General features: G+C 34.3%; 1 protein-coding gene across 1 annotated transcript; it reads right to left on the reverse strand.

The window, feature by feature from the left end:
• Positions 1–2803: 2803 nt before the first annotated feature.
• Smp_159270 (putative cln3/battenin) lies at positions 2804–16136 on the reverse strand (the record flags this gene model as incomplete). The annotated part of the gene is made up of 4 exons (XM_018798194.1): positions 2804–2863; positions 4861–4929; positions 7651–7863; positions 16041–16136. 4 exons carry the CDS (start codon positions 16134–16136, stop codon positions 2804–2806), a joined length of 438 nt encoding a protein of 145 aa, XP_018653160.1.
• Positions 16137–16530: the final 394 nt, after the last annotated feature.

Genomic DNA, 16530 nt, shown 5'->3' on the forward strand with positions numbered 1-16530 from the left:
TTTTTCATAGTTGAAAGTGTGGGTCAATTGAAGCTAGACGAAACGGTCGTCCAGTGTTTCCAGGTTTTCCATGGTGGTCTAGCTTCAATTGACTCACGCTTTCAACTATGATAAATACTAAATCTCCACAAAACCCCTTCTGATAACAGCACATATCTTAAAAGAAGTTAATTATTAAGAACTCTCTACAGTTGGTTAATAGTTTGCCTTGTTTATATACAAGTGTCAAATGATACATTTTAAACTAGAATCTGTCTTACATAATACACAATATATTAATTAAAATCTATGACCAGTGACATTTAAATTTGATAATTGTTATTGTATGTCTATTGGTTTACTGAATACATAATGTATGCTTGTATCTTCAATTAAAAAATATTTTGATATTTATGCGTTATTGTCCACCTGACCTAGTAATACCACTGTACATTTGGGTTTTAAGCAAAATATATTCATTTTTCTCTAGCTTAAACAACACTTTCAATGAGTTCTGGAAACAAATCAATGATAAAAACGTTACCACCACACTTTGGGCAATAATAGTAATAATTGTTCAGGGTATCATCATCAAGCAGGTGACATGGCTCAGAATCGATCACAATGGTGCAGGTATATACACTCATTATCTTCTCTTAAACCTTGAGATTAAAATTGCTTCATATCTTCCTTTCCTCCTGTACTATATCCTTATGTACAATCTTTCTTTTATATATTACCATCACTAAATTGACTACTTTTATGAATTCGGTGTTCATCTTGTTATGCTACCGAGGTATGACAACTTGGACCGATGAATATATGTGCCTGCTCCTACGTTGTAGCTGACTGACTGATCATCAAATATTAAACTGGTATGGTAATATTTAACATTCTTTAATAATAATAATAATATAGATAGATAAATAGCACAAAAGAAGGGAAAATTGCAAGCTTTGCTTCTGCGAAAATGATTCATTGACCGTACATATATATGTATAACAAAAGCACATATGATTGTATATGAAAACTAATAATAACGGCGATAAAACAAATTAATGATCTTGATGAAAAAAGACAAAAATGAGGAATCCTCAAAAAAATAAATTAACTCATTCTCCAGGTACTTGACTTTGAGCCACAAGAATTGTGAGGACTAATGATACTACTCAGTTGAGAAACCTGAAGTAGATGAAGCGAGGCTCAAACGTGCGATTTAGTGGCTGAAAGTCGAACGAACTAACCACTTAGTTACCTCTCCATAGTTTATATCACGGACTGATTATAAGCAACCACTGAACACCAGGAAGCACTAGACAATTATTTAATCCTAGTATAGGACTCCTCGGAGGTGAAGATTCACAACCCGAGAGAGGACCGAACTCACGATTTTTAGGTCTAGCAGTAAATTTTCCAACCAAACACTAAGTTTGCTTTTAATAATTCGCATATCTAATTTCGATCAATTCACAATAGTTTGCAAACAAATTTCATCAATGTTATTGATAGGTAACTGCTTAATACTCGACATGGACGAACTAAACTCCGCTGGTAAGTTTTTCGCAAGGACTCATGGAGTTATCTCTTAAAACTAGTCACTAGAATACGATACCACTAATACAAAAAATATACAGGATTTTACAAACCACAATTCATAAAGTGTCTACAGCGTTTATCAGGTCAATATATAATCAAGGAAAACATTTTCTGAACCGGTTATATTGGGATTATTTAAAATAGCACCATAAGCGGTGAGACTAGCTTACGGACGAACCAATTAGGTAGCGAGTCTTAAATTTTGGCGCGAAATTTGTTTATCCATACGGCTGAATGGCATTTCGGCAGTATACCTGCTGTCAGTTCGTGGGAAAAAACCTAACTCTAATTCCTAACCCTTACTCTAAATCCCGATTTTGATTTCTCGCAGTAATTTATAACCCCCTTTAGAATTTACGTTTAGTTTTCCCAAGGTTAATTTGGCGTCTTTTGAAGGTCGTTCATAACAACTAGCAGCTAAATCAAAACGACAACACTGGACAGTGATCGAAACGGCGACTAAGAACACAAATGATACCTGTTAAACTTAAATCGAGAATCAATGAGTTCACAAAAATTGCAAGTAACTGCTACAACTTCAAAGGAGTTTCGATTACAATGGTGAATAAATTGAACGTCACAAGTTCATGTAAACGTTTACCAAATGAACATAATAAATTAGGCTTACATCAAAAGTGCTCAAAATAACTGAAAATAAAGTTATTTACTTAATGTTGATAAGTAGTATAATGTAATATGCAAAAGGTAGTCAGTTCAGGAAGAAATGGAGTGAAAACAGAATTAACGCAGACACTAAATCGTCTACACACATGCTAATATCTCCTAAGCGAATAGTGTATAAAAACTGTTTGGAAAAAACAAACTTTTGGGGCTATTAATATGTAATGGATCAATATTTTCGATGGAATAAACAAAAACAAAACAATACTCTTAAACTGATTGGTAGCCAAGTGTAAAACACATTCGACTTTCGAACAATGATTACTAACCCGGGACCCGATTACTCAGTTAACTTCAATTTGGCAAGCTAAATGGTAGTCGCACCAAGGTGTGAAGACGGCCTAATGGGTCCGACGCTCAACTTCTGGACACTAAGTCACAGGTTCGAACCCCACCACGATTACTTCCGTTGGGGTAACTGGTGAGTATCATTAGCTCCTAAACTTATAGTATAGCTTATACTCAAGTATCCGGTAACTGAATTAATTTCGTAGTACGGAAATCTCTTCCAGAAAAAAATCCGACTCAAATCCTCGTATATTTTTACTCACCATCTATATTGTTCTGGAGCAGTTAAACGTGTATTTTGAAAGTAAAGTAATTCAAACTGAAAAAAACACGGAAATCGAAAAAGAAGACAGTATTAATAATTTCAACAAATTTTCGACAGATGAATAATATAAACTATCAATCAGAATAACGTATATAAGCGAAGAATATTGTTTTCGATTAGATCATCATCAGACGTTGCTCTAATATACATTAATATTTATATGAAAATATTAAACCAATCAAGGCAATTTATGAGTCAATGATCACAATGAAACAGATTGCATAGCTAACCACACATAATGGGGAAAAAGGACAAATTGATAGTAAGTGGGCATGAGTACTAAAAGTAGTGATAAGTATGGTAAAATAACAAAAGTTCTGGTCAATAGTTCAACATAGGAAATAGGTCAAATATGGATAAATAGACTTTAAAATAATAATCACAAAACGTTATCAAAATTACGTAATGAGAAGTTTATAATTGATTATATATTGAAGAAGGCAGGGACAGGGATGTTACAAATTTATTCTTAACACACAAACTAGGGTTTATGGGTTTGAATACCCATAGCTTCTGTTATAAGTAGGAGATGAGATTGAACCGCAATGAGAAATGACGAGAGTGTACGATTCAGTTCCATCTTTTATATGCCCACTGTCAACCAGGTGTGCCAAGAAAGAACTATGTATTGTTTTTGTCTAACCATTTAGAAACAAAGCTGGGAGATGTTCACTCAGTCATTGGTTAAGTTTCCTGGTAGTACACCAAATATGACTATCTCCGCAGGAGCAGATGAATTTGTAGATACACACTGATAAAGAAAACTCAGACAACTTATCCTTTGTTGGAGTATATATTAGTCAATCAATCAAGTAATAGACAACATAAGATCTGACATAAAAGTTTATTTACTAAACTTGGCATATCTTATATGAATTACAGATTTAAAGAAAGAACAGTAAAAGAATACATCTATGTTACTGTGACTGATATTAAGTTATGTTGTATAACTAAACAAGGATAGTGACTGAAAATAAGTAAAAATTATAACTATTCGACCAGTTATTTTACTTGATGTTGTTATCCACTGTAAATAAACGAAATTCCATTCTATACATAAAGATTGCATTGATCAATGATTAAATGACTATACTTAAACAAAAATAATTTATTCCATATAGACATTAACTTATTCAATGGATATAATGTTTAGACGATTGGTAGCAAATAAAGGGTTTAAATTATTCCAACGAATCCTCAACAACATGATAAGAGTATTTAGTAATCTGCTGTGAACAGAGAAACAAAAAAGCCATGGCAAACAACGGATGCTATTTTTGGGGGACGTTATTTCATTTAATTCAAAGTTTGTAAAATACTAATATTTAAATTTATCCCTAGTTTATTCTACAAAGCATAAGCTTTCGTTTGATGTGATTCACTTCCATACCCTTTACTGTTCCGAAGCTATTGTAATTTAAACGCAACCTTTGGTACTCTATTTTTCTACCCTGATGCCCAGTTTAAACATAATTGTATTTTTCCCAAATGTTTGTGCACTAACTTGAAGAGGAAGTAGGCCGTGTGGTGTTCCAGTTGGCTCGTCTTCTCTCTCGAATTTATAAACCAATTATCCTTTTACCTAAGACATTCTCAACTTACGCATTCTAGCCCATAAGACTATTGTTTCAAGGCCTTAACCAATATCGAGTAAATTTTTCTTCTGCATATTACTGGGTAGACAGATCAAGGACGTAACATATTCATTATCAGCTAAAATCTATCTATTGTAAAAAGAAGTTAAAACAAAATAGTTATTTTAAGGCGATCCGCACAACATGAACATATATTAGCAGAGAATACAGTGATTGTGAGTGCTGTTAGAAGTATGAGAGCAGTTATCACTTCCCGGCTGCCCACACCGTGGAACTATTCAAAATAAAGCGCTAAATATCAACAATGGGATAATTGAAAAACCTTTATTAACTAAATCTTATACATTTCATTTACATAATATCAATAGTTTATAAACATTGATATAATTTACTTACCAATGATTGGTTAATTAAATACTCGAAGAAATATACTGAAACTAGACAAAATAATGAAATAATCATTCCCTATATTGAATGAAAATTTAAAGGAAAAAAGAGATAACAATGATATAACAGTAGACAAATGAATAGAAAATATAATATCGGAATCAAATTATAATTTATTTTCCCGTTGATCAAAGAACTATCATCCTGAGTCAAGAAAATACAGATTTAGACAAAATTTTATATCTATTTCACAAACTAGTGATTATCTGAACTTGATAACCCGATGAATAAAGCATCAAGTTTTTGATTGAGGTTGCGAATCGATTGGTGTTAGACTACCATTGAAAACCTGGAAGCACTGGACGGCCGTCTAGTTCTAGTATGGGACTCGTCAGCAGTGCGCACCCACGATCCCGCACGGAGGGTTCGAGCCCAGGACCTCCTGTCGCGCGCCAGCTCATGATTAGCAGTTAAATAAAAAGGATTACAGTAATAATCAATCTAGGATTAAATTAGTCTCAAGTGGTGGGCATTTAATTGAAATGTTATTGGCTGATTCACTCTTATCGATAAAGGTTGATAAAATGAACATTAACTCTGGAATACAGATACATTCAGTTGACGAATGCCAAACGGTACTAAATAAGCGTCCTGAATTGCACTGTTAACCCCTATCCATCTCTGTTTATCGTATATGTATATTTACATTTTCGAAACAGATTACAATTTTCGGCTGTATACATTGGTTACCTGTTTTAAGTATAGTCCTGGTAAGACTCTGTGTGTGACAGTACAGAGACTTATTTAAGAAATCCATTCGTACGCAATTACTTCTTACACACTTCGGGGCTCGAACCCAGTACCGTTTGCTTCAAACACTACCGCGTTATCCACTTAGCTACTGAGTTCATATAGCCACTGAACTGTGCAATAGTGGTACAGGTGCACCCATTCTTTGTCTTCCTCAAATTCTGGGACTCTAAATTCCTCATAACTTTCTTCGTTTTTATTTCACCAATTTATATTTTCTTCCCAAGTCGCACCGTCAATGCCTAATCTTTCTTAATACCGCTAATACTGTTACACCTTCTATTCTGGGATTTCGTCTGACAACTTGATATCTCTGTGCTAATAGGATATGGCAACTTGAACCGATGTGCATACACACAGGTTCTAAGTGTGTGATATGTATATATATATAAAGTTACATTTTTAGAAAATTTAGGCCGTTACAAAAAATTGTGAAAAAGATGTTTCTTTTTTCTATTTCTATAAATACAAACATTTTTAGCCATCAACTAGAGAGCCAAAAAACACCCGAAAAATGAACACCTTATTCCGTCGCTGACAATGAGCGGAAAAAGAGAAGGGCTCAGCCAATAAAATGACACTAAAGTCTAAAAGATAGATGAATAGGACTAACATTAATCAGATCATCATCACCACTTTAGTTGAAGTCCTAGGGATGATGCAATCTAGTGTCATACATAGATCAGAACAAAGTTCAGTGGGAATCCTACCATGGTTTGTCTGGTATTCTTCACAAAATTGAGAAGTACTTCAATAACTGAGAGAATTCTTTCTTGGTTGCATTGTTAACTGAACTGTATCTTTTTTTAAACACTATTGTCACTCACTAACTTCTTCAGTTATATTGATCCATCTCCCTTTATTTTTTATCAATGTTATCTTTTAATTTTATGTAAAACAGATCAATTTTGCTGAAGAGTTGTATCAGGGTGTATGTGCATTCAAGAAATAAAAATTAATGTCTAACTTCAATCGATCCATGAATGGATGCGCAACCCTTAACCCATTGTCTGAGATGGATAACTGTCTCACACCCAACACGTATTGGACTCCACTAGTCACAGCTTCTAACTAGAACTCCAGGAGATCCATCTTGAAGCTAGTAACTAATGTGCACATGATTATTATTAGTATAACGATTTGTGGGGATTGTAGTATTTTTACAGTCAAATTCACGAGTCGATCTAAGCTAGACCACTATTGAAAACCTGGAAGCTCTAGACGCCCGTTTTGCCCCAGTATGGGACTCTTCGGCAGTGCGCTTCTACAACCCGACACGCTGGAATCGAGCTTCAGACCTTCGATCTCACACTCAGACGCTTAAGCTGTAGACTATAGCAACCATCCTACAATCAATATCGATTGTGGTCAATTTCGGTTAAGCCCTTTTTATTAACTTACTTAACAGACATCGTCATTTGCATATTCTTTGCACTGCTATACCACTAGAGCACATGACGCTCTATCCAAAATGTTGACTGCTTAAATATCATTCGATGACTCATACTCCTCCCCATATATGTACGCACGCAAATATTATTATCAGCCTTTGTTTTGCTTTGCTGTGCCCTTATTAAATCTGACTATAAATTACCTATGTAATTGCTTGCTATTCGCTCGCTTGCTGCTTGTTCGTTTCCTTCGCTTGTTCGCCTGTTCACTCGCTCTGTCGCTTGCCGCTCGCTCGTTAATATTCACTCAGGTGTTGTTAGTTTTCTGACCTGAGTTATTCGACAATAAACTGTAGTTGCTGCTATCCTTTGTCTTCTGATTTTACGCACCGTTAAGATTAGCATTATACGGCTATCGAAGTAAACGATTAACGAATCGCGGCACTACAAGACCACTAAGTCAGAATCCAACGGTGTTGATGTCTAACTCCAATCAATCCATGACCCATGATCTTTCACTGCTGAGGATCAATTCCTATTCAAGAGCATACTGTTACAAATACATTTATATCAAATAAATGTTAGAAAAAAAGCCCACCTTCAACAACTGTAGTTTTATTTTCCATGTAGGTTGTTGCTGATTTAGAACAGGTAGAGATGAATTATTCGGAATTTGTGAACTGTCATGATAAACCATGTCATCTTCATTTCTCAGTTGAATATACCCATCAGAATGAGTGATTACCTCACTGTCATTTACAACCTCAACTAAGTCACCATTATGACATACATTTGTAGGAAGAGAAAGAAACTACATATATTAAACGGAAGATGATGTAAGTGATTGCTATTAAACAAAATATGAAAAATATTGCTTGTACAAAGTAAAATCATTGAATAGCTAAGAAATATTCCAGTGATGTCCAAAAATTGTGAAATCCGAGAAATCCAAGAAATGTTTTTTAATGATCATCAGTAAGAAGTACGCTGAATATATAGTTTCTGTAGGCTGTACCTACTAGTATTTTGTAAATTCTGAAATGCACACGTTTTATTAATTCACACCTAACTACTTTTTCTTAACGAGTAGTTAAAATAATAAATAAAAATACTTTTGGAACTTACTGTGCTCTGACTCATCACTAGTTACTAACGTATTTATCCTCTCTGTTGACATTGTGGAATTGTTCGATGAAACCATAGGGTTGAAACACAGTCGAAATTTTTCATGATGAGGTCTGTCTAGAACGAAGAAATACCTAAAGGAAAATTGTTCGTAATTTGTAATTATTACTATGCTTACTATAATCATTTATAAAACGGTTACTTTTTGATGTTCCTAACCATCAACATGTTCATCGCACTGATAATGTATCCTTAAAACTAAAACTGCTGAAAATTATTATTCTTCCTGTCATACGATTGTAAGTAAACAGCGGGATGTAGTGACATTGAGTGATTACGCCACATTTCCACTTCATATGGAAATTTCACAATCCCCTTACTAAAAAGGATTCACATTGCACTCCGGGATTTTATTTCCAATGTAGTGTACACCACTACCAAATCAACTATCTCAGTGATCAATATCACACTGTCTAATCGATAGATGTAGAACCATATGAAATAGAAAAACTAATGTGCTGATTATCAATAATAATAAATTCCAAACAAAAATTGGTGCAGAATAGCAAGAATCCATTTTATTTAGTTAAGTTCTCATCAACTGCTTACAACCTATAATATTTTGAACTTAAAGTTATTACAGATAATGACATGCTTATAAATATGAAGGTGATTAGAGACGTAGCGAAGATTCCAATAGAGTCAATTAGGTCATAGTAATTTTTCTTGTTCTAAATAAAGTGTGAGAGGGAACGTTCCAGAACATCGAACTATTGGTTAAAAAATGTTAGGGTTGACAAGCATTAGATGATTGTGTAATGAAGTAACTGGAAACACATCAATGGTAATAAAGATATGAATTGAAATCAGTCAGTTGTTAATTGAAGAAAAATGACAGAAAGAGTTGATATAATGAATGATGCAGTAAAAAAATGTAATGTTACCAGGGCAAAGAAAGATTTATTACTGCTTCTTTTTGGACACAAAGATCTGGTTTTAGACGTTTGATCGCTATCGCTTAGGCGAATTTCAGAAGATTGGAGTTCGACTTTTTATTATTCACCTTGAAAGACTTCAATGTATTCACCTGATATCCAGTATCAAGATGTCTCGAGATGGCACTGCTGAATGCTTTTAATCCACTTGACCTCAGACTTTTTGGAATATATTCTTTGAATCAGACATAGACTCCCTATTCTGTCCTACTAGTGTAACTGCTTCGGAAGATACATGTTAATCTGGATACACAGTTGATGTCAACATGTAAGGGATATCTATCGATCTTTGTGTTAAACATGTTGTTTTGGACAAGATAATCAGTTTACCTGCAGGATAAGCTCTTATCAATGCAGTTTTTAGTCTTATGTTGATTGACCCTTTTATATAATCACCTTGGAATTTAAGTTGATTTTAAAATATTATGGGTTGTAAACAGCTGATGAGAACCTAACGAAAATGGATTTACATTATTCTGCACCAATATTTGTTTTTGCTCTCCTTAACAGTGAATTCCTTAGTTACGGTAGTTACGTCTAATAGATGTTAGGTGGTTGGCGGCAACTATATATAACTTATAATGTTTAATTCAAACTTGGAACTAAAAATGCATTGAGATGTTCGATGATTTCTCAATATAAAAGGACGCTAAATCCAGTTGCTGACCTCATTAAAGTTGAAATCCAGGAACAACTGACTATTTCGGTTACATTACATCGATACAATCAAATGATAGACGATTACTTTTCGGCAAAAAAAACGAAACAAATAAGATAGATATCGTATAATGGTGTCATATATTTTTGACTTTAAACTAAATGTACGCAGATAATAGATCAAATGTGACGTAACAGACGAACAATAAAGTAATTTAGTACCTAACAATAGTATTTACGCTATATATTCTGTATATGCGTAGTAGCCAATTAATTAACTCAATGATCAATAACATATTTGTGTACTCAGTTTTTGGCTAAACTAAATGTATAAAGGCGAGATGTGTAATAGTGTGGTGTGAGCCTCTTATGTGAACTGATATAAATTGTATGCAGTGGAATGCTTACCAGCAGAAGACTGAAATAAAAAGAGCAAGAAGGAAGACGGGGAGCAATCGGAATAGCGACAGAATTAGGAGAATGATGGAGTATGTAAAGGACAATTGAAGGAAGGTGTGCAAATGATGTACCCCATGTATGATTTTTATATTTTGCAAAGGGAATGTGTGATTTTCATAAAATAATAAACTGCTTTATCATACCAGAGTTTTCGTTCACTACAGTAGTAACAATAACTTCAAAGAAAGTCAGAAACGTTTGTACAACGATTGAACGTAGACAGAGAAAAGCATCAAACAACCGTTCCATTGTGCATATACAACGGAATTCGCAACTCATTTATCAGGTATAAATTTTTGTAATTAGCCTAGAGTCGTACTCGAAGTGTATTGAAAGCAAATGATACTACCCGGTCGTCCAAATAAAAGAAGATAGAGCGAGATTCTAACCAGTGGTTTAGTGGCCGAAAATTGAACACTTCAACCATTAAACAACAACGGCATCGGATGTATTTTATTAACATTTTTATTATTTCTACTGGACTAATTAGATAGCGTTTTATAAAGGAAAAGAGAGGGAGTTCAACTTTTGTTACCTTTTAGTAATAAACAGATTTTAACAGAAAGTGATATGAAAGACCCTTCCAAACTACTGCTAGACAGGCCTTAAATTATGTAGTTTTGTATTGCTTTTGTTAATAAATGGTAGTTCTAACAAATAAAGTTTTCGATAAACTCGTTTCAGCACATATTATTATTTATCTAGTCACCTTAGTTTTTGATCCACTATTTTTGTTCCGCATCCCAAGATCAAAGTTGTTGCTGTGTATAAAAAGAATTATTGTACCGTAATGTTGACTTCTTCGAATATCAAGCTTTTCCTGAATTCCTATTTTAAGAAGTCAATCTCACAAAGTAGATCATTATCAGTGTTTTAAGAAAGCTCTCTCAAAGTACATGTAAATCTCAATTGCATGAACAGACATTTTTCGATCGTTTGTAATTCAGAAAATTTGTGAGTTATCTTAATATAAAATAACCATATAACAACTTACACTAACAATGTAGTACATGGAACCACAATAACAATACATAATGTAATTTCCGGTGTTGTTACTGATGTCAAGCCAACATAATAAAGTGAACCAATTAGACCGGCTGCACCAGTTCCACATGACCAAGCCGAAATACAAGATCTAGAGAAGGGTTCGCCCCACCCCACCCCCGAAACAAAGTTGAAAAAAAATATCGTCGATTACTTCACATCAGGTACCGATGAAATTATAAAATAATGTATTTTGTATAAGAGATCAGTGAAAAATCTGAATACAAACACAGAATAATTGATTAGGTGGTTAATGAGACTAAGGTGTATAGAATTCCTAGAGTAGATAAAATCCTATAAGTTTGTAATGCAATCAATTAACTAGGTGATTACATTCGTGTTTATGACTCTATGTAAAAGACGTTTAAAAATTGTTAAATGAACGAAAAGAATCTTGATCGACAGATGAAATGTAATAGTATGATAACAGCTCACAATACTGGGTTATTATTGCAAATCCCAGCACGAGCTGACATTACAGATAATATTATTAGCGAGCAAAATAGGTGTTTTCACCCAATAGGATAACTTCCTTATACGCAAACTGTTAACAAGAAAATAAACATGATTAGATATCATAGAGGAGTAAATGAAATCAGTTTTGTAGGTCACGCAATCTTCAATGAATTATGATATGAATGTTAGGCCAAAATTTTGTCACCACACTAACATTACAGTCCATTACGACTTATGTCAGAAAATTAAACGTAGTCTCAAACGAGTGGATTTTACAAGTCAACCGCAACAGTTAATCTAATCTATATCAATGGTTTACATTATGATGTTAACTGACTGAAAGTAGTCAGTAAGAAACTCTAGAACTAGGTTTCGTGATGGTTGTGGTCTATCAACAAGGTTTACCTGAGACCCTGAGGGAACAGATGTTCATTCGAGATATGAATACATGTCATCCATCTTCACAGTCTAAAATGTTACTAGTGAGCTATTCCAGCCTCGAATAACTTCTTACAAGAGGTGTAGGTGATGTCTAATTACGTACGCTACTAGTAGCCAAACTGCAATTCGATCAATAGAACTCAACTACCACTAAAGTCTAGGCACACGTAACACTGGTCACTTTACTCAATGTTAAGTCAATCTACCGTTCTTACCAATTATGAACTAGGTTTTGAACAGGCATCAAAAGCAAAGTATATTACCTACTGGATTTCTTAATCGAGATGGAATGTGTGGAGTGGACTATGAAAAACTATAGCATTTTGACAAATATCAGAAATCTGTAACTTTTTAACGTGGAATGGCCGATGGACCTTGATATACAATAATCTCAATGAAATGTAAAACGAAGCATTTTAATTCAGTTTAAAATTTGTCATTACTAGTACAAAGGGTAATAAGACTGAGGAAATACCATTTGGATGATTAATATACAAGATACAAGACGTGATTTTAACGCAACTTCAACAAGACTTGCACTTGCTAACACCCTGGTAAGGTCGGGAGTGGGGAGGGTCTACTCTCTCAAAATGCTCTCACATGGCCACATGCATATAACCACTGCTACACAGGTCCTACTCACTACCTTCTCGTGACATTATTGTTGTTTATGAACTTGAGAGGGCGAAAAGCGAATGTTGGGTGTTTTAACCGGGTTGGTGGATGATGAAGATCCACCGAGAGGAGTTGGAAAACATTGAATCCAAACCAATGGTGCATATGAACTCCAAGATCCTCAAGGAATGAATGGAGTATGAAACTATTGTTGGTCACCGGATACCATGGGACTGCAACTCCCACAGTTGCTCCACTATCTTGTGGATTAGACCTCCAGGTGAAAGGCTCAAGGTGTGGCCCCCCTAAGAAAACCATTTGCTTCGGTTTGGGCACCCGAGCAGTATTTCAGCTCACACAAAAATTGAATGATTTAGTGCATATATATTTGGTGCCTCCTTGCATCAATGTTTAAGTGTCTAAATAAAATAAAAAATAAGGTAAATATGGAATATAAATAGACAACCCAAAGCCTTCTGGAGCTACTATCTGTCCTAAGGTCAAGTAAACAAGGGCTGACAGAAATGTTTACGATCCCACCTCGCAAAAATGACCCACTAAGAAGTCGTTAGTCAAAGAAAATCAATTAGATACAATGTCGAAAGCTGATTAGCATACTTGTCAAAAAAAGCTACCATGCTTAAGAAAGTAACGTCTCCAATTCCTGAAGATAAACTTGCAGAAACAATCCCTAGAAATATTTTTCAGAAAGAAAGGAATCAATTAACAATGAGTTAAGATCATAGAAAAGAAATGACAGTTTCTAGTCGGTTTAATTATTTATTATTAATCTATTTCACTCATCATTATTACAGATTACACCACGATTTACACTCACTATTTGCATACATAAATAGAATACTAGACGCGTTCATTACATTTAATCTCATAAAAATCGCATTCACTACAAGATACACTTTATACAATATAAGCAACTGATATACATTTCCAGAAAAGGATTTACATAAATTGTACTAACGTATGAATTAATATAGCACATCTATTTTGTCTTGGATCCCAATGCTAGCCACTACCAAACTTTAAAAAAAGCTAGTGATTAGATGGAAACATGGAGGCGATAAGCTCAGGATGCACGGAGACTGATCCGTTGCAATTTTTAGCATCACAATCGGAGGATTCCAACAACAACCCTTGGAAACAAAGCAATTTCAGTTTGTCGATTTGTTCCTTATTAATACATTGTTTCAAAACACTTTTACGATACATCAAATAATTAACATAAGTACTTTTTTCATTGATATTACTCAACTGATCAATAGGGTAATACTATTATCAGTAGTTTCAGTAAGTTATGATTAAAGTAGGGCTAATAAAGGCAAACCACTGCGAATTATGTTCCCTACATGATCTTTAGCTCAGATCCCAGATCCGAAAGAAATAAACATTAAACTGATCACATTAAGCCGAAAATGCTTACCAAAAAGACTCGTAGAGAAAGACTGAGAAAATGAAACCATCAAAAAACTATTAATGGCCAGTAGGACAGCGCATAAAATTTTGAAGCTAAAAAAAAAATCGGCAGGCTGTTAAAAGTAAATATCCCCTAACACGCAACTTACGTAGAAATTATCTAACCTACTATAAAATGTAAAAATCAAGCAGTTTCGAAAGAATTTGCTAAACTTAAATGTTACTTTTTGAATCGAAACTAGATTTGACAGAAATTTAATGTGATTACCATAATTGGCGAAAGCTTACAGCTACTGGATACTGAAACATAATATTCTAAACTAATATTTTATCATACATCAACTGTAATAGTTAATGCAATCTTGACAAACACTATAATGGCTCTCACTAAGATTTTAACTGATTGAAAGTAGTCGGTAAGAAACTCCAGATAGTGATAATGGTAACTGGAGCTTGTCAACAAGGTTCGTTTGCAACCTTAAGAGCATTGATGCTCAACCAACCTGATAGTTTGAGACGTTATCGATAGGCTATTCCTGCCATAACTAACCTCTTGTAGGTGGTTCAGGTGATCTCATGTCGCTCAGACTAATGAACGCAACTTGACTGGACAAATATGGTGATTGTTATTACACAATGATCACGGTAGACTATGGATTATTTTACATGTTCCAGGAAATTGAATGATAAGTCAAGGTTAAACTGATTTAAAGAGAGAACTTACTGGAAATGAAGTTTTTGTATAAATAATGGGGAAATAAACTTGAAAATCATACTTGGAAGTATATCTGCCAGCAGGACACTCTATAAGAAAGAGTTGAAAACAACAAAAATCATACCCCCGTCCCAATCTCTGTACAATTTATGTGATATGTACTGATGTTCGTAGTAAATTCGATCTGCGACTATGTAATGAAAGGATAAAAAATGGAACGTTGATTCAAAATCAGTTAACAGGTATTATTTCCAACGGGTGAAGAAGATCCAATACATAGTTCATATATCTTACTGTAACTACATGGAAAAGTAGTAACTGAGTAGTTACGAAGCTTTCGGGTTTATTTAGGCGTGAGTGGGAACTTTTGCGTCATACTGCTGGAAAAGTCCGCTATAATGCTAAAAGGATTAACTAAAAAAATTAACCTAATCGACCAACCTCTGTCAATAATTTAAAGTAAATTCCATGACACTTTTATTAAACACTTGATTCAACAGTTATTGCGGAATATGCGTTTTGAGCCAACGTCATTAGTGTTCTCGAACCAGTTGGACCGAACTGAATAACCCTAGTTAGGGCAATCAAAAGGAAATAACTTCGCTAATAATCAAATCTTTATGCGGAATAGTTTTAACTAACTTTCTTGCCAGTTCGGATTTAATGGTGTGTAACGGATCAAAGGCGTAATAATCCCAGGTTTAAACCCCACTCAATCAAGTTAATTCTAAACAACTGGATAGGATCACTAGCCCTCATGAACACGTGAAGGCTTATATGTTTACACGAAAAGCGCTAAAAAATGGATACAAACTTTGTCATCCCCCACCAAGCCAAAATTTAGCTAAGAAGATAGTGCAACAGATTTACATACACGGCTTTGCAATATAATTTCGGATTGTGAGGCATTACGATACTAAATACTAAGGCTGAAATAGACGGAAGAGGTTGGACACAATCTAATGATCGAAGTATTTTAACAAATAAATTCCCGTCAAAAATGGCTTCACTGAGACAAATTATAAATACTTTCGGAAACAACCATCTTACATGTTGGTGTTTTCGTATAATATCCACAGCTGCACTTAGCATAATCACATATGAGAAATTATTACCCAAACCGAAATACCTGCGATAGATTTTCATGAAGTTTTACTTAAATGAAATAATAATTACCAGAAAGCTAAGTAATTCCGAAGTTTCCAATGATTGCAACGGTAACGATATCTGCAACACTCTGAAAATTTGTTTCAAATACCATCACATATTAAATTGACAACTACCACTCAACATTTTAGAATAGATATATTGCTGCACAAATTACATGGAATATTAGATATAAGCGGATCAATTCATGAATAGAAAAGACAAATTACCCCTAAAACGTGAAATTCGGTAGGAAAAATCCTTAAATAACGATTAACTTTCTGGTGGTAAACATCGTATAGGGTAAGAGGCATAAATCATAGAATAGGATGCATTAAGCTGAAATCATTTAAAACTGATATCATTGAAGCACGAAGTTTGTGAGGATGTTCAG

The sequence above is a fragment of the Schistosoma mansoni genome, chromosome 6 (genome assembly GCF_000237925.1).
Source record: "Schistosoma mansoni strain Puerto Rico chromosome 6, complete genome".
NCBI classification, from domain to species: domain Eukaryota; kingdom Metazoa; phylum Platyhelminthes; class Trematoda; order Strigeidida; family Schistosomatidae; genus Schistosoma; species Schistosoma mansoni.